This window comes from Canis aureus, chromosome 5, assembly GCF_053574225.1.
Source record: "Canis aureus isolate CA01 chromosome 5, VMU_Caureus_v.1.0, whole genome shotgun sequence".
In the NCBI taxonomy this organism is placed as follows: domain Eukaryota; kingdom Metazoa; phylum Chordata; class Mammalia; order Carnivora; family Canidae; genus Canis; species Canis aureus.
In genome coordinates this window covers 38209648-38227933 of record NC_135615.1, presented here as the reverse complement: position 1 = coordinate 38227933, position 18286 = coordinate 38209648, and the positions used below count along the sequence as shown (strand labels likewise).

Genomic DNA, 18286 nt, shown 5'->3' with positions numbered 1-18286 from the left:
CCACACCCTGGCCCAAGCAGGTTGATAATTAAATCAAACACACCCAGGCTGGCCAGCTGCCCATGCTCCAGCCCCAAGGAAGGCAAATGTGGTGACCTCCATCGGCCAGGAGGGGACAGAGACAGAGGAAGAGCACAAGGGGTCATCCTGCAACACGCAGGGGGATGGTGAGCACACCCACCAGCATCTCTCCTCCTCTCAGGAACCTAATTCCCAAAGGACAGCTTTCTTTGGAGGGCAAAGAAAAAGGAACTGTATTTCTATGTTTTGATTAATTTGAGGCTCATCCTTGAGGGCACGGACAAACGAATGAGCAGAATTTTCCATGGCTGACTGTCCTGGCCGCCAGGCCCTATCGACAAACGTTCAGTGTTTATTTACTTTTGCCCGTGTTATTTTTGTTTCAGTTCAGCTGCAGCTCAGCGCGGAAAGCGTGGGGGAGGTGTATATAAAGAGCACCGAGACTGGCCAGTACTTGGCCATGGACACCGATGGGCTTCTGTACGGCTCAGTAAGTATGAGGCCAACATGCTTCCAGACATGGCCAAAGTTTGAGGTTTCCAGAAATCGTGTTACGTTGAGTAATGCAAACTATAAAGCAACAATTAGTCTCTGTTTGTTATTTTTTCCAGCAGGATTCCCACCCTCCACCTTGCCTTATTTTAGGTTCAGGCATGAAAGAGTTTCTTGTGATAGTCTCTCAAAATACTCGAACTATCACCTAGACACAGAGGAGACATTGATTGAGATTTTAGTAACTCATCAGTCAATGATTGCAGGATACCTATTCCCACTTCATTCATTCATTCCAAAAATATTTCTTTTGAAATGAAAAGAGCACCACCATGAGCACCATGAGCTCATGAGCACCATGAGCACCACCACATGACATTATTGTGTTCTCTATGCTTTTGGCAAAAATTATAGAGCCTAGGTCTAGCATGTCCCATGTCATCCAATGACCATTATCATGGGCCTCCTGTGTCTAAGTGCTGTAGGGAAGGTGAAGATGAACGAGCTACATCCCTGTCCTTGAGAAGCACAGTGTGAGTTTATTCAGTAGCTAAAAACCCTCCACATATTCTGCTCCATCCCTCCCCTGGTTAATGCTTTACACAGGTTTGACTCAGCATATATTGATCTTCCTGAGAAAAGAGAGACCGACAATGTGATTTTGCCCCTCGTTGTATCTCTAGTAAAAGATTAAAATGGAAAGAGAACTAAAGCCAATGGACCCAAGTTCTGAAATTATTTCTGAATTTCAATGATCCTTTCTTTATATCCTATCAAAATGATCATTGAAGCTTGGCCAAATGCCTTTCTTTCCTTTTATGAAGATGTCTACAAAAAAGGCAGCCAGGAGGGGACTTTGGTCTCAAGCTCCCTTTGACTTACATCAAATTGCCAAGGGGCAATGAGCACAGAAGACTGTCTCTTGAAGCTGTAACTTCAGTCAGGCCTCAGGATGTGAACACAATTTTGATTTTTCATGTCACCTGCTAGGGGTCAGGAGATGAGTGTCAGTAATGAGCAGTCTCCTATGGCTGTTCCCTGAAATGTGGATCAAATGGGACAACTTCAAAGGAGTTGGAGCTAGGCAGTGACTGCTACATAGGAAGTAGATTTTTTTAAGGTGGTTCTTCCAGTTGGTAATAAAAATCAATCAACCAATCAATCACTGAATCTGACTCAAAACTGAATCTCAATTCACTGCAACTTTGGCAAGTTACTTGCCTCCTCTGAGCCTTGTTTAAAATAAGGATAGTAATGGATAGTGACTACCACATACAAGAGTTACAAGGGATCAGAGAGACAATGCACAGAACCCATCCACCAATGTTTCTGACACATGGGAGATGCTCCAACAATGAGAGCTATAAGACAAATAATAAGTGTATAAATCCTTTATCCTCATTATTTCCTACTTTATGTTTACGGTTTATGGGTTTTCCTTCTTTTAAATCAGTTTTGATATGTAATGCAATCTTCTTTTATTTGCCTAAAAATATTGAGGGAGAACCCTCAAATCCAATTTCCTCTAGGCTCCCACTGTAGTCTTGGCCATCACCGTACTTCACCTGAAATATTCAGAGGGTAATCTTAATATATTATGCCTAATAATCTATATATTTCTCCACTAATGACAAGTTCTAAAATATCCCAGAGCTCAGCTCACACTCTTAACCAGTTTTAGGGATTAATCTCCCCGGATACAAATTTTATATCTGTGGAAAGGACATATTATTTTAAAAAATAAGTTTGAAAAGCTATATATCAAAACATATTTAATATATTTATCTCTAGGGATGGTAAGGGGCTGATTTTATAATATGTGAATGCCTGTATGATCCAAATTTCCTATAGTAGCCATATGTGACCCATACAGTTGGGGAAAAAGTGTGCTAAAGATAAAAAAAGAGAAAAATTTTTAAAAGAGTCATGAATCAACAGTTGATCTCCAGGCCCCTGGCTCTGTACCAAGTGCATAACAACTACTGACAAATCCTCGTTGAGGGACGGACGGCACTCCTCCAATTCAGCCTGCTGACTCAGCCTGTGACTCAGCTGTTCTGTGTGTGTCAACTGCTCTAGTGTAACAGAGACATCAGGTGAGGGACATGGCTGTCCTCAGCTTCATCACAGAACGCAGGCCTGACGCCCACTGAGGGGTGTCATGGGGTACCCTCCCTACAGGGGAGTGGGCAACCCACACAGGTCCAACACTGCCTACCTCCTCCCACACTCAACAATGTGCATCAAAAACTAACATCTGGATAAGTTCCTTTAGAGACAGCAGAGTCACCCAATTAAATAGTACACTGATGTCCCATCTTATTCTAAAAAGATCCATAGTGTCTCACTGAGTGGTCATTGCACTAGACAACAGGTGAATAAGAAGCAGGAAACTTCCAGTTACATGGCTTCTTCCTAATCAGAAGGAACTTTACTGACTGCTTTCCATGTTCTCAAGAGTCAAGTTAAACTCATCATCTCTCTGCAGAGCACCTGTCATGTGCAAGACTCTGTGTTTGGGAGAGTAGACACAAGGCCAACAAGTTTCCACCTCTTCCCTAAGGGAGGCTTACAGTCAAAATCACAAACATGCCCATGGATAAAGAATAACAAGCAATAAGACTGGAAACCACCAGAAAGGGCATCATCTACCACTGTGGGGGAAGAAATATTGAGATCACAGGATTTGGAACTGGAGCAAAGTCAATATAGAGCATAAGGGTTTTATATGTAATAATATATTAAATTAAATATAATAAATGTATTCTAAAATCTTGATGCATAGAAAGTTCAAATGCCTGGGGTTCTTCCCACTTTCTAATCGATGAACTCCAGGTAAAACAGTAATTGTGGGTAGATATTTTTAAAGTAACTGCACTATTTACGATGTTGTAGTGATCTCTCCAGCTTAATAAATTTGCAACCGCACTGGATTCCACTGTCTGGGTGTACCCTATCCACTTAACCAATCACCTTTCCATGAAGATTGAGGTTGCTTCCTATGTGTTTCCATTATATCCAGCACTTCAAAGATCATCTTTGAAAATACTGTTTTACACTTGCTCAACTACTTCCTAAGGCTCAATTCCTACAAATGACACTGCTGGGTCAAAAATAATACATATTGCCAAACTACCCTCAGAAAATTGCCACCAATTTATCTCACCAACAGTGCAAGAAAGTCCCTATTTCCTATGTTCTCACAATACTAAGTATTGCAAATTTTTTTATTCTTTGCAAATATCACAGCCAACATGTTAAATTGTTTTTGATTTGCATTTTCTTTTGATATTGAATGTTTTCATAGGTTTATTTCCCATTTTTTAAAAGCAGATATAGCATGCCATTTTGATAACCTCATCAGCCTATATCCATATGGACATATCTATGTCTCTCCATTTGTACATACATAAAGATGTGAGAGAGTATGTTCATTGACTGTTGACAGTTCCCTATATCTGGGTGGGTGGATTTGGGGTGGTTTTTTAATTTTTTCTTTCTTTTTTTATAAAGTAAAGTTGTGATTTTTTAAAAAGTACAAATCTTTCTGTAAGTAGTTTTTTATACATAGTAAAGAATAAAGCTATTTTCACTTTTCAAAAACTTTAAATTCCAGGATATGTTTCATGCTTAGGACATGTTTTGTGCAAGTGTTTATGATCCCAACAATGCTAAATCAGGTAAAAATCCTGATATTGTTAGTGAAAATCACCAGGACAGAAAATAACATTAGTAGGCTTTCATTTATTCTTCAAGTCCAAACTTAAAAATCCCCACCACATCACAGTCTGGTTTTACCTATTTTGGCTTTTTTTCAGGGGCATGTCCCTGTGCCAGGCCTTTACAGAGACAAAAGGCCCAGCCCTGCTCTTAACATGCTTATGGTCATTCAGGATTTCCCCAGTGGGAAATTCCAGGATCCTGAAGACAGCATGGAAGGGATGCTGACAAAAACAGCAAATGAATTTTGAAGGCTCATTATGTGCAGACCCATCCTATTCTAAATCATTACCATTAACCATTGCTCTCTGAGATAGGTTCCAGTATCATCTCAATTTTCCTGAAAAAAAAAAGAAAAAAAAAAAAAAAGAAAGAAACTAAAGCACAAAGAGCCTCAGTAAACTCACCCAAGGGTGCATGGCTAGTAAACAGAGAAACCTCATTGAAAACCAATCACTAAGAAGTCTACTCTGTTTTGGTCTTATCTTTTTAGCAGACACCAAATGAGGAATGTTTGTTCCTGGAAAGGCTGGAGGAAAACCATTACAACACCTACACATCCAAGAAGCATGCAGAAAAAAATTGGTTTGTTGGTCTCAAGAAGAATGGAAGCTGCAAACGCGGTCCTCGGACTCACTATGGCCAAAAAGCAATTTTGTTTCTCCCCCTGCCAGTGTCCTCTGATTAAAGAAATCTCTTCTGGTTGCCGACCACTCCAGAGGAGGCTGAGCGGTCCTCACCCAGTTGACCCCAGATTATTCCCTTGACCAATGGCTGCACTAACCCCTGGCCCACAGAGCCTGAATATGTAAGCAACGCGCTTCTAAATGCCCAGTTCACTCTTCTGCAGAGCCCTTTACCCCAGCACAGTTTGGAACAGAGGGATCAAATTGCTTCTAGGGGCCAACTGGCTGGTCAGTCTGGGTGTGTGGATGTCCAGTTGCCTACAGGCACGTGCTGTAGGCTCAGCCTCTCAATGCAAAGGTGTGGCCAAATGAAATGTGTTCAGGGGGCTGCCACGTGGGTCATTAGTAACTGCATACAATTCCTTCTACTGAGTAAACTCTGATTTCCCCCAAACATCTGGCATGATGCCCTCTCGTCCTTTCAATACCCCCACGTATATTAGCAGAGAAGCTTACGGCTAGGTTAGGGGAAGGTTGTGTTCCATGAGTAGAAACTGGGATGAAGAAATCCACCCCCTCTCCAAGAACAGAAGAGACTAAAATGGCAAGGGGAGATTGGGTTCTGGTGGTCAGCTTAGAAGGATGGGCTTTCCATGCAGAATAAACAAAGGATGGGAATCCTAGCCTCAGGAAAGCAGAGTAAATGCCTAGCTTTGGAAGTCCTTACCATGTCTTGAATTTCCCAAAATTATTCGGCAGCAGGAAGCTTCAGGAAGATGTCAGATGGACAGCATGGGAAGTGTTCTCTTGATAAAAGCAAAAACATCAGATGCTGGTAAATTCATTTGAGTCTGGGGTGTGGGAGTGCTGAGAAAGAAAGGAAACATGGGCTGAGGGGATGCTTTCTTCGAAAGAGGTAGATCCCAGAAGTGAGGAGGAAAGAGAAAGGGACACAACTTGTGGCAGGTCCCCAGAAAACAGAGGCTCTAGAGTCCCAAGTGGTGCTTACAAATCACAAGCAGATTGGGTTCGAGTGTAGATGCCAGTTTGGTGGGTCTAGGGTGCAATTTGTGTATTTCTACATGCTGGGGGGAGGGAGGCTGAGGGGCTGGTGCCCTCCCCTCTCCATGCTTTAAGTAGCAAAGTCCTAAAGAATGCTGTTCCAAGGAAGGTGGCTCAAGCCCCTGATCCTCTCTCACCTCACCCTTAAAAATGTACACACCATTCGTCTTCATGAGCATCCAGGGAGCATCAGCAGCAATGACGCTGAGGTGAAGGAACATGGTTTTAAGGCACTTTGGCGCAGTGCCTCTAAAATACCCATTCAGAAGATATACAAAAGCATACTTCAAAAATGTTAAACCCTCACAAACAGCTTTTCTCAAGAGGCCATTTATGTTACGATTACTTGTATAAATATGCTTCCTGCTTAAAGTAAACTTGACCCAAGTGGCTAGCAAATGAGAAACACCATTCATCTCTGACCTATGATACTATTGCCATATAAAGGCCTTTAATAAGCCATTTACATCTATGGTGAGACTGTATGTTTTAATTGCATTGAAAAATATGTAGCTTAAAGGCAGTTAACTGATTAGCATTCAGCCACTGAGAATAATAATAGGATATGATGTATAAGCTCTTCAATTATCCACTACTTACACTACATTTACCTATACAAAGATTGTACTTCATTTTCCATTGTGCTATTACAGATTTTCCTTTGAAAGTAGGGACTCTTAAGCAAAGATATGATAACTGTGGATAAAAACTGTTGAGAATATTAGCTCATGTTATAAGGAACTGACATTGCTAATGGAAAAATAATTCCTTACTAACTGAATTGTCATGTTTATGATGGAAGAAAAAATTTGTGAAAGTTCAAGGCAACAGTATAATTGAGGAACTGAACCAAGTTAATACTATGGTTAATAATATCATTCTACATTTGTACAGAAAAACGATTTCAGAACTTTTTGTTTTTGTAGGTTGGATAAGATAATTCTATTTTATTTTAGTAAATCCTTACAGGCAAGTTGGGGATAGTGCCGTGCAGTTTAACATCTCTTTACTCTGAAGATTTGGCCAGAAAAGGGTACCCAGAGAGGAAATCTAAGATATTTATAATGGTCCATAATTTTTAGTGTATGAATCAAATTCAAATATAACACTGGCCAAGAAAAAATTAAATGTTGCTAACAGATGAGACGGAAGTCGGTGGTTTCAGAGACTCAACGCAGTTAGAAGAAACGCTATTGTGGCCTCCACAACCTCTGCCCAGTCATTATTCATGCCTTCATTCATTCGGTGAATATTTATTCAGTGCCTACTGTGTGCTGGGCACTGTCCTGGGTACTGGGGCCCCTGGAAACCTTGTCTGTCTGGTTTGCTGCTGTATTCTCTCCCAGGGCATTATATTTATGATGAAAAAAGCTGTGGATTCATTTATTTCAGTCAAATAAATACGGAGACTGTAGGTTGCTGCTAAATGAACAGCAAGTCCCAGAAACCCAGGTTCTGGAAGAATTAGTGATACCCAGTGTAAGATAAACCCCGATCAAAGTGTCAGAGGACATGGCAACGGAAACCTAATATTTTCTACCTTGGAACCATGTCAGCTTCAGGGGGACCACTTTCAGATTGGGAAAAGAGTCTGTTGGATCTCATACGAAGGGAGTAGTTGGCAGATGCCCCTCCATTCTGAACATGCTCTAGTTCCCTAAACATAGAGCATTCCTGTTGCGTTCTCTCTTCCCTGAGTAAGCCATGTAGCCATCTGCTTGTCACACGCCTCTCATTTGGATTCATTTTTGGGCCAACTGTTAAGAATTGCCTGACATTCTGTACAAAGCACCAGGCGCATTTATGCTTTTGACTGTTTTCAATGTGGAGATGGAGGTGGTGGTGATCTGTTTGGAAGGGATGGAGTTTGGAAGGGATGACAATCAGAGCCTCCTCTAGCCAACAGTGTGTACTTATCAAAAACTGACTAGAGCATCAAGCATTACTGAAGATCAAGGTCCTTGCTTTGCGTCAGAGGTGACGGAGCCCAACTCCTCAGCCTCATGGAACATACTGCTTAAACCCACTGAGCCCACAGGCTGCGAAGCTGACCTCTGATGAAGAAGACATTTGTCATTTTACATCTCTCTCTCTCTCTCGGCACCTGACAAGTATTAATAAATGTTCCACTAAAAGGTGATAATGTGTCTCTGAGTTTCAGAACATCACAGGTCTCATCTTCCTACAGAAGTTCTTCCCCTGGTACCTGTCAGCTAGACTTGCTTTGCCTTCTAGACATAACTTGTCACCGGATAGGAGACCTTACAGGCTGACAGGAAGAGCAAAGGTAGAAACATTTTTCATTTTGTTTGGAAACCTAAGGCAATATTAGTGTTTTTCTAGGTATCCATCAGAGAACTATATTCAGGGGATTTGCCCCCTGATAGAGCCAAGTACCATAACTAACTCAATTGACACTTTTTCTCCATAGTATAAATTATGAAAATTTATGCTACTATTGTACAGTTGACCAGCTTGTGCTTAGGCAAACATACTGTGACTGGGAAAAAAAATTAAAGACTTACAACTTTAAGTCAATGGCAAAAGGCACATCTCTTGCATCTCAAGTGCTTTAATGAAGGATAACAGGTTTGCCCATCAGATTTTCTGGAATAAAAAAAAAAAAAGATTTTCTGAAATCATTATCATACTAAGCAATATATCCTTAAATAAACTTATCAATCTTAGGACTTCTTTTTTTATTATTTTATTTATTTCTTTGAGAGAGAGACAGAACACGAACAGGGGGAAGGGCAGAGGGAGAAGGAGCGAAACAAGCAGAATCCCTGCTGAGCAGGGAGCCCGACAAGGGGGCTCGATCCTAGGACCCCAAGATCATGACCTGAGCTGAAGTCAGATGCTTAACCGACTGCCACCCCGGTGCCCCTCAATCTTAGGCTTCTTATTCTTAGGAGAAAGCATACTGTTGCCTAGACCTCACAGCAGAATCAGATCACACACACAAACACTCACATTTATACACACACCCTTACACAGGCGCTCACACACATACAGTCCACAAGCACATGTACCTATTAATAATGGTTAGGCAGTGTTTGTCCACTCAATCAATTACCTGCCACAATCATTGGTCCTTTTCCTTTTAAAGTCACCTAAACTCAATATTTTCCTACTTTTTAGAGCTTGATTCACAGTAAGAACATTTCCCATCACAACCTAGCACATACACCCTTTTGTATACACAAATGTCAGGAAACTATACATATGAGATGCATTTTTTCCATTACTTTCCACTAAAAAATGCTGGTCAAAGATCCATTAAATTGGGTCACAACATTAATGGGTTACAACCACAGTTTTTTTAAAAAACACTGGCTCAAAGAACTGGTGTTCTTCCCGAAGATGACGAGACCCAATTAGGATCCTGTATTATGACTTTAGTGTTTTCAAAGACACTGTTTGTTCAAAGACAAGGGGACATCCTGTTACCCAGGAACCATCTGTTCTGAGGGCTTGGTGGATTCTTTTAGTTGGTTTGCTACTAATCATACAAAATGAATGTACCGATGCAGATCCCACAGGCACCCACTGCTGCCTGCAATGCCTCCAATGCTTTTAGCAGATTTCTGCTGGCAGAGCCCTGAGGACTTGGGCCCCCTCCCCTCCTTTGGAATTCTCATCACTGTGGGGCTTGCGGGCATTCCTTCCCTAACTTGCACAGTCTTCACTTCATTCCTTCCTCTTACTCCTCTGTCCCCACATTCTTAATTCATAACCATTTCTAAACAAGACATGAAAAGGAAACTGAGCCAAGAAAAGGCTAGACACCCAGAATTTCTGAGCATCCTTCCCAGCCCCCATCACTTTCTTACAATTATTCTCTTACCTACCTAACAGAAGAGTTTACCATCCATAACTCAGTGACAAGATAAACACCATTGCTACTAGAATGCATCTTATATAGGGACTTGAAAATTTTCATCTTTGTTGAACAACTAAAAAAAGTAACTCAATGACCTAAATGTTTGAGAGGGCTGGCTGAGAATTGGCCTCTTATGGGTGAACTTGACAGCAAAACAGAAAATTCTAACTGAAGTTGCTGCCTTTCATATTTATCTGAGTGATGTCCCAGCTGCCATGGGGTGGGGAGGGGAGGGAAATCCTAGCCCTAAGAACCCTTGGGTCACCATTATATGAAGGAGTATGATAATAGTGACATGTCAACAAAGATGTGTCTTCAACTGCCCTTGCACAGATTAACAAAAATTATCTGTAGAAGCAGTAGTGCAACATATAAACACTCTAGCCTGACCTAGCAGTGGAACTTGTAACTTCTCCATTTCAAAATCACTAGGCATTTGTTGGGCAACTGTTAAAATTCAAGTAATGGCTCATGAAAATTAGCGCACTCCCTTCTTCCTACTCCACTCCTTAAACCTGCCCTCTACCCACAGAAAGAAACTCCCTTGCTATTATACATAAAATTTACTCTAAAACCCAGTCAGAGAATTCAGAGCCTGAGATGTGGGGATCTGACATAGGATACTTGGGACCCCCCCAGTGATTCATCTGACATTCTCTCAAGTTACAAGGAAATGTACTAAATGACTATTGGGATCTTTCTGTAACACTGTACCCACTCTGTGGTTGACATATTGACCATGACATACTACACTGTTAGCTTTCCATCCTAGTTATAAAATTAAAAAGAGAAACCAGGTCAAGCACAGCCTGAAGCTGGAGGGTGGGTTTGCTTTATAAAACACATGTATTGTAGGACCTAGTTTTGGGGTCTTCTGATGGGTCTGAGAATGTGTGTGATGTGGGAAGGAGGTATTTCCTAATTGCTTCCTTCCCTCTGAGCTACCCACTGTCACACAGGCTACATTTACACATTTAGTAGCTAAATATTGGTGTCTATTTTATTACATAAACAAGCAAAACCTCACCATGTCCTTGATGTGCTCCTCTGTCAGCCTTAATGAAGGGTTGGGCACTCCTTGTTTGGAAGTGTGTTCAATTTCAGGATTTGGTTCACTTGGTGGCAGTGTTTGGGGATGGAGGTGTAGACAGGCAATTTGTGCAAGTCGTCACAGAGACGCACATCACTGTGATTTTTGTATTTCATATTTTTCTGCCTTCAGATAAATTATTTTTTTCAGTCTTATCCCAAAATACATAAGAGCAAGAGGAGAGATTATTTTATGAATATGCCCTGGCCCAGAACTTTCTTCTCCAAAGTAAGTTACAGGGATATCTTAATATGCTAACTTGTTTTGTTTGGATTGTAAAAACAGGACTGTTTGTAGTCTGCGGTGTCAACTGTGTAGAGAGTTCAGTAGTTTCCTGGAGATACGAACATTGAGATCTATGACTTTCTCAAAATACAACATCTGCATTAGGAGCCCCGAGTCTGACCTGGGAAATGGTGCAGATTTTAGGACTGGCCGGATTATTTCTGATAATACAGGATAAAATTGTAAATCCAGGGCAGGTGTGCAGAGGGGAAGTATGAGAGAGAAACTTATTTCTTTATGCATGGTGCTACTGGAATCTGTCATAGAATATTCAACTGAAGAGAAGAAGAGAGGTGGGTTTTATAGACTGCTTGGAACTAAGGTAACTCTCAAACAACTTGAACATTTGGTAAGAGTTTGACAGGGCAGAGGGCTACCCCATACCATTGAGTCCTCAAGAATCAACAGTAAGAATAAGCTGAAAATGAGCCATTTCCCTTCAACTCCCTCCCTCATTCATTCATTCAGTGGTCATTGTTGGAGTATTTAGCATTGTGTTCTTGAGGGTCCGATTAGGAAACTGAGACCACACCAATAATTTGAACAGGGAGATTTTAATGGAAAGAATTATTAACTAATAAAAAGGGATTAACTACTAAGAGGGTAAAGAGATCTCTAAGCAATACTGGAATAGCAGATGTAGGGAGCAGCTTCTATCCCAAGGTTCAGGGAAGTAATTAAGGAAGGAAGAAACTTGAGAGAGGGCCTTCACTCACGGATGAGATTGAGACTTCACTGGCAAAGAGATGGCCGTGGCCCAAGGACTTTGGCATTTCGGGGCTAGAGAACCTTTCTGGAAACAGCCTGCCTTGGAGTCAGTGTGACTCGCTGGAGGTTGTGCACCAGCAAGTCTCACGCAGGAAGCTGCCCACCCGCCATTGTGCCATGGGAGCAAGAAGAAAAGTACAAGAACCCCAAAGACAAGCCCCTTCCCCTTGAAGTATCCCTCCAGTGCCCTCTGCTGACAATCCTAAGCTGCATCAGCGGGCAAAGGAGAAACGTTTTCAGCTGAATGCAAAAGGAGGCAAAGAAAAAGGATTTGGAGCAGATAGGCAATAAATTGACAAGTGACAATATCATGATTTAGATACTCTACTAGACAAAGCATTAGAGATGAATAAATGTGGTCCTTGCCTTTAAAAAGCTTATTGTCATAGTGAATGGAGACAGTCCCTAGATGAAGGCATCAACTTTTTTGGTTTACTCCCTTTAAAAACCACTGCTTTCGAAGCCCTCTGAGCTTCTCCTAAGACCATCATGTACATTCAAGGTACTTTCTTTAGAGTATTATTTGCTATTTTATTTTATTTTTTCAGTGAAATAAAGTCATTTGCTATTTTATCTTATTTTATTTTAGATTTTCTTTATTTATTTGAAAGACAGAGCACAGGTGAGTGGGAGGGGCAGAGTGAGAGGGAGAAGCAGACTCCCCGCCAAGCAGAGAGCCTGATGTGGGCTTTGAACCCAGGACCCCGGGATCACAACCCAAGCTAAAGGCAGAGCTTAACCAACTCAGCCACTAAGGTGTCCCAGTTATTTGCTTTTTTAAAACAACCTTAATCAGTGTAATATACACATAGAGAAGAAGCTAGCTCTGGAGTCAAACCAGCAGAGTTGGAATCCTGGCTCCTTCATTTACTAACTTTGTAATTTAGAGCAAGCTGTCCTCCAAGCCTTCCTCCATAAAATCAGGATCCATATAGTATCAACTTCACAGGCTTGGTGACAGGATCAAATGAGAAGGAGGCATGCAAGTACTTTTAACACAATAATTGGTATACAAAAAGGATTGAATAAATGTTTGTAATTATTTTATAATAATTATACATATTATAATAAGATAGGGCTAAAAATGATCTTTTACATTCTCCATTCAGGTTCCCAGTAACTGTTTTCATGAGCCCACATTTAGAAAGATCTTGCTTTCTATCAATTCATTTGAAAAAGATGTAAGTGGGGGTGCCTAGGTGGCTCAGTCAGTTAAATGTCTAACTTTATTCATCTCTGGTCATGATCTTAGGGTCCTGGGATAGAGCTCCACATCAGGCTCCCTGTTTAATGGGGAGTCTGCTTCTCCCTCTGCCTCCTCACTTCACTTGGGTTCTCTCGCTCCCTCACTCTCTCTCAAATAAATAAATAAAATATTTTTTAAAAAATAATTTAAAAATTTAAAAAGAGGGGAACCTGGGTAGCTCAGTCAGTTGAGCATCAGACTCTTTTGATTTTGGCTCGGGTCATGATCTCAGGGTGGTGAGATTGAGCCCCATGATGGGCTCTACATGGAGCATGGAGTCTGCTTGTCCTTCCTCTGTTCCTCCCCCTATGCTCTCTGTCTCTGTCGCTCTCTTTCAAATAAATAAAATCTTTAAAAAAGATAAAAGTCTAGATCAACTCCAAGCTTACTTTCATATGGCACATCTTAAATGAAATTTTACAAATTAAAGAAAAAAAGTTATGCAGAAGATAACAGAGGCATAGTAAGGGGCCAGAAAAACATGTACAAAAACAGAACCGAAGAAACTATGTGTTTTTGGTTAAGAGACTAAAAATGAGATGTCTTGGTTCTCTTCATTTTTTTTAAAGATTTATTTATTTATTTATGATAGACATAGAGAGAGAGAGAGAGAGAGGCAGAGACACAGGCAGAGGGAGAAGCAGGCTCCATGCCGGGAGCCTGACGGAGTCGATCCCAGGACTCCAGGATCGCGCCCTGGGCCAAAGGCAGGCCCTAAACCACTGAGCCATCCAGGGATCCCCTCTTGGTTCTCTTCAGATAGTTGAAGAGTTATTTTGGTTTTCTTGCACTGGTAGCCAAAATGAGTATAGGTATTTGGAACTTGGCAAGGAAGGGGTTTGGGCTCAGCATAAAGAAAGAAAAAAAACCCCAACCTTATAACAACTACAGCCATTCCAACCATGGTTGAAGCACAACCACATTTGGCAGCTGATACCTGCCACTCCTGGAGATGTTCATACAGAAACTGGATGGACACCTGTGTAGACTCTGAACATCACCCATGCCCCCCTCCAGAGATGAAGCCATCAGCACCCTTCTGGGATGGCCTAGATGAAGAGAGCTGCCTTGCCAAAGGGCATGTCCCTCTGAGGCAGTCTGCATAGGGGCATAACTTCCCTGCTCCTTTGCTTCAGCTCCAGATAGCTCTAAAGGATCATTTCAGCTTCAGAACTTCATATAACATTGGCTGAGGCCTCTACTGAGACTGCCTCACTTCTTCTGCTCTATCCTGCTCCCTTTCCTCCCACAGGTGTTGATCCCCAAATCCCTAATAAACTTCCAGTAGGCTAATCTTCACCTCACAGTCTGCTTCTTGGGGAACCTAGCCTGTAACATTTGCCCAGGATATTAGAGGCACTATTCTAAGTAGAATACCTGCCAAGGTCCCCTATAGCCCTGTGACTTGACAAAGTCCTTGGGCATCTGAAGCTGAACGTTCTAAGTCTACAAAGTTCCAATCTATGTCCATTGTGCGCAATCCATATGGAGGATCCTCAAGAAAAATCTCAACCTTTAGGGCACCTAGGTGGCTCAGTTGGTTAAGTGTCCGCCTTGGGCTCAGGTCATGATCCTGGGGTCCTGGGAAAGCTCCATGTCAAGCTCTCTGCTCAGAAACTCCCTGCTTCTCCCTCTTCCTCCCCATATCTCATTCTCTCTCTCTCTTTCTCTCTCTCATAAATAAATAAAATCTTATTTTATTTATCTCAACCTTCTTTCGTATTATCTAACCTACAGCTAGCCTGATGTCACTTAGGAGGAGCACCTGTTGAGTCACTATATTATTCATTTAATCACTTGTCAAGTCTTTCAACAACTATTTATCAAGGCCCAGATATGCACCAAGCCTGATAGGGACAATGGTGCAAAGAAGAGCTCTCTTCTGGAGCTTACATTCTAGTGAGGAGAAAGATATCAACATATTTCACAAATTTCAGGGATTTGCATATTGCTGCCAAAATTTTTACCTATATGCCCATTGACTGATCTTGGTACTTCTACTTCCTCTGGCTTATAGATGGTGGATTTACAGCTTTATTTACTTTAGGCCCAATGTAGGCTAAAATGTTCACAAAAGGATAAGCTATTAGTATATACATGTTTTTCTAATATGCATTAAAATAAACATATAACTTTAAAATTAAAAAAAAACACCACATAACATTTGTGCCATACGTGTACCATACTCTAGGAAGCAATTTATACAAAGGATAACACAGAGAAATGTAAAACTGCAAGGGTGACAAGTGTTTACAATGAGAAGTATCCAAGGTCCTCAGAATATATAACAAGGGGATTTAACTTCCTTAAGGGCTTCCCCAAGGAAGTGAGCTAATATCTGAAGGAAAAGTAAGAGCTAACAAAGTAAAGAAGTGGTGTGTGTGCTGTGGAAAATATTCCAGATAGAGGCAGCAGCATATGCTAAGGCCCTGTGGCAGGAGGAACACAATGTCAATGAGGCTCAAATGGATAGGTGACCAAGGGATAGGGAGCAGGTCATGAACTGAGGCTAGCTGGCAAAGTGGAGGCCAGTGATGGAAAAGGGAAGTGAGCTGGATTCCGTTCTCCAACATCTGTAGATAACCAAGCTGAAGCTATATATACATCATCATTCTCTCTCCCTCTTTCTCTCCCCTCCCCTCCCCCCACACAACTGAATTGTAACACTTCCCTGGACCCTCTGCCAAAGGACACAAATAAGCAGCATCAACATGCATGTTTCTGGCTTGGGACTGTGAAATATATTCCAGACTTGAAACTCTGGGGGCTGAGGTTACATTTGCTAAATATTTAGATCTTTCCCCCAGGCTTTTATTCATTCTATCCAGCAGGTGGAGTATAGGGAAATGCTTTTAGTTCCAACCAATCTCCTTATATCAAAAAGGAAGAGCAAGGTTTGCCAGCACAGTCAAGGGTGAGAGATAGAACAAGGAAGCAGTGATTGTGTATTTGAGTCTCATTCATATGGAAAACATGAACTAATTAGCTTCTTACTGCTGTGCTTCCAGAGGCTCTGAATTTGACATTTCTGTCCAAGTTTGGGGAGCTATGCTATTAATCAGTCCAAAAACAAATGAAGTGGTTTAAAAAGAATCACATAACCAAAAACCACATCTGTCATAAGATAAAAAAATAAAATTAAAACAAAAACAACAACAACAACAAAAAAAAACAGAAAGGCAACTTGGAAACTCTTCAGAGATGGTGCCAGTTTCAGGGTTTGGGGGAAGATTTGGCCGGCTGGTGGAGATGTCTTAATCTGGGGATGAAAATAGAGAACACAAACATATTTACACAGTTCTAATGAGGAATACTCAACAGACCACAGTGCCCTGTATAAAGTGGCTTCTTAAAGCCCTGAAGCCAAACAGTGACCTTGTGGGAAAAACAAAGAAACCAAAGGACAGAAAGTGAATAGAACAGGTTATTCTAGGGGCTCCCGATTCTGTAAGAAACATGCCTGATTCTTTATAATAAGAATTCTGAATTGACTTCATTCCTTTTCCTGGAAGTCATGGAGACCTGCCTTCCTGACAACCGAACAAAGAAGACAGTTCCTGAGTCTCTGCTGTAGAGGAGGTTATTGAAACAGACACGGGGGAAGAGGAGAAAAAAGGGCTCTGTGGAAGACTCCAACACTTAGCTGGGGTTATGGCTTATAAACAAACCATCAGAATGCAACCTAAGAGAGCACTGAAAGAAATCTGTTCAGGGTGCCACAGGAGCACACATGGGAGGAAAAATTCTTCCCAGGGAAAGCTTGCCAGAGGAGGTGATGTCTGACCTGTGTCACAGATGAGCAAGTGCCCACCAGGTAGGGAAGTAGGGGGGGGGATCAGGACTATGGGGAAATAGAGGGGGAGGGGAGAGGGGTGCGGAAAGCAGGACCATGGAGTCTCACCTCACTCATGGATTAGGAATGAGAGGGCCCACTTATAAAGAAGAGTCAGTCACCCATGGTCAAAGTCAACCCTGAAAAGCCCTCAGAGAGATGGACATACCATATCTCGGTGAGTAAATGGCATGCATTTGGGGGGGCCTATATCATATGAACATTGAGAATAATTAAACCTTGTAATCACACTCAGCCAGCCAAGTGCTCCCAGTACAAGAGGCCAGGAAAAGCAGGATAACAACAGACCCCTGCCTCCCCTCACTCTGGAAGCACAGAGATCATTCACACTGTTTACTGTTATCTTTCTCCTCCTTCCCTCTCCCACACTCTCTCTCTCTCCTGAGTTGGTAAAGATGATTTCTTCTAAGTTAACTCTGTGTGTGTGTGTATGTGTGTGATGTCATTTTCCTTCCAGGTATAGGTAGAGGGCACGAGCTGGGAACGACCCAACTCCACCATTCAGTTTGTGGTTTCTGCATCTCTAACACAGGGAGAATGTTAAAACCTCCCTAATAAGGTTATGGTGAGGATGAAATGAGCTAATCGGTTGCAGACTGCAGAGAACACTGCTTGGTACAGGGTAAGTGTTTAATTATGACTGCTACTATAACTATTCCCGTCGGAGGAGACAGCACACATTAGGACACAGAAAGAGGAGAATGTTGTGTTTAGAGGATGGTAAGCAGCATAACCAGCCAGAGGTGAAGCTGGTAAGATGAGCTTTGGGGAATTTGTGAAGGTTCCTTATCTCAGGACTAAGCTTAAACTCTATCTTTGGGCAAGAAGAAACCAATGGAGACATTCTATAGGTAGGTCATAACTCCACATTTATATTAAACTGATATAGTTCTGGCTGTTGGGGGAAAACCCATCAGAAAGCTACTGTAAGAGTGTGTGGTCTTGAAGGCTGCTGGGTGGCTGAGTCAGTTATGCGTCCGACTCCTGGTTTCAGCTCAGGTCATGATCTCAGGGTTGTGGAATAGAGCCCTGCACTGATCTGCTTGAGATTCTCACTCTCCCTCTCCCGCTGCCCCTCCCCACCATGCATGTGCTTGTGCTCTCTCTCTTTCTCTAATAAATAAATAAATCTTTGAAAATAAAAGAGTATGGCTTTGGGATGAGAACCTGAACAGATGACAGTGGTGATGGTGATGATTCTTTTAATGTTGGTTCCCCCAAAACAGACCCTGAGACCATG

The 18286-nt window shown here is 41.8% G+C and overlaps 2 protein-coding genes across 32 annotated transcripts in view; one reads left to right on the top strand and one right to left on the bottom strand.

Moving 5' to 3' along the window:
• The window catches only part of FGF1 (fibroblast growth factor 1), an 86418-nt gene extending 78354 nt beyond the window's left edge, over positions 1-8064 (top strand). For 3 of the 4 annotated variants that reach the window (XM_077897644.1, XM_077897643.1, XM_077897645.1), the window contains exons 3-4: positions 408-511; positions 4727-8064. In XM_077897644.1, the coding sequence (XP_077753770.1) occupies positions 408-511; positions 4727-4921 (299 nt within the window). In that variant the 3' untranslated portion in view covers positions 4922-8064. The remainder of the gene's footprint in view (positions 1-407; positions 512-4726) is intronic. The other variant, XM_077897642.1, reaches the window with a different exon arrangement.
• LOC144314033 (uncharacterized) overlaps positions 1-18286 on the bottom strand; it is a 287113-nt gene that overhangs the window by 148500 nt on the left and 120327 nt on the right. For all 28 annotated transcript variants that reach the window (XR_013379678.1, XR_013379685.1, XR_013379686.1 and 25 more), the window contains one exon: positions 8447-8528. The gene's annotated coding sequence lies outside the window, so the exon portion shown is untranslated. The remainder of the gene's footprint in view (positions 1-8446; positions 8529-18286) is intronic.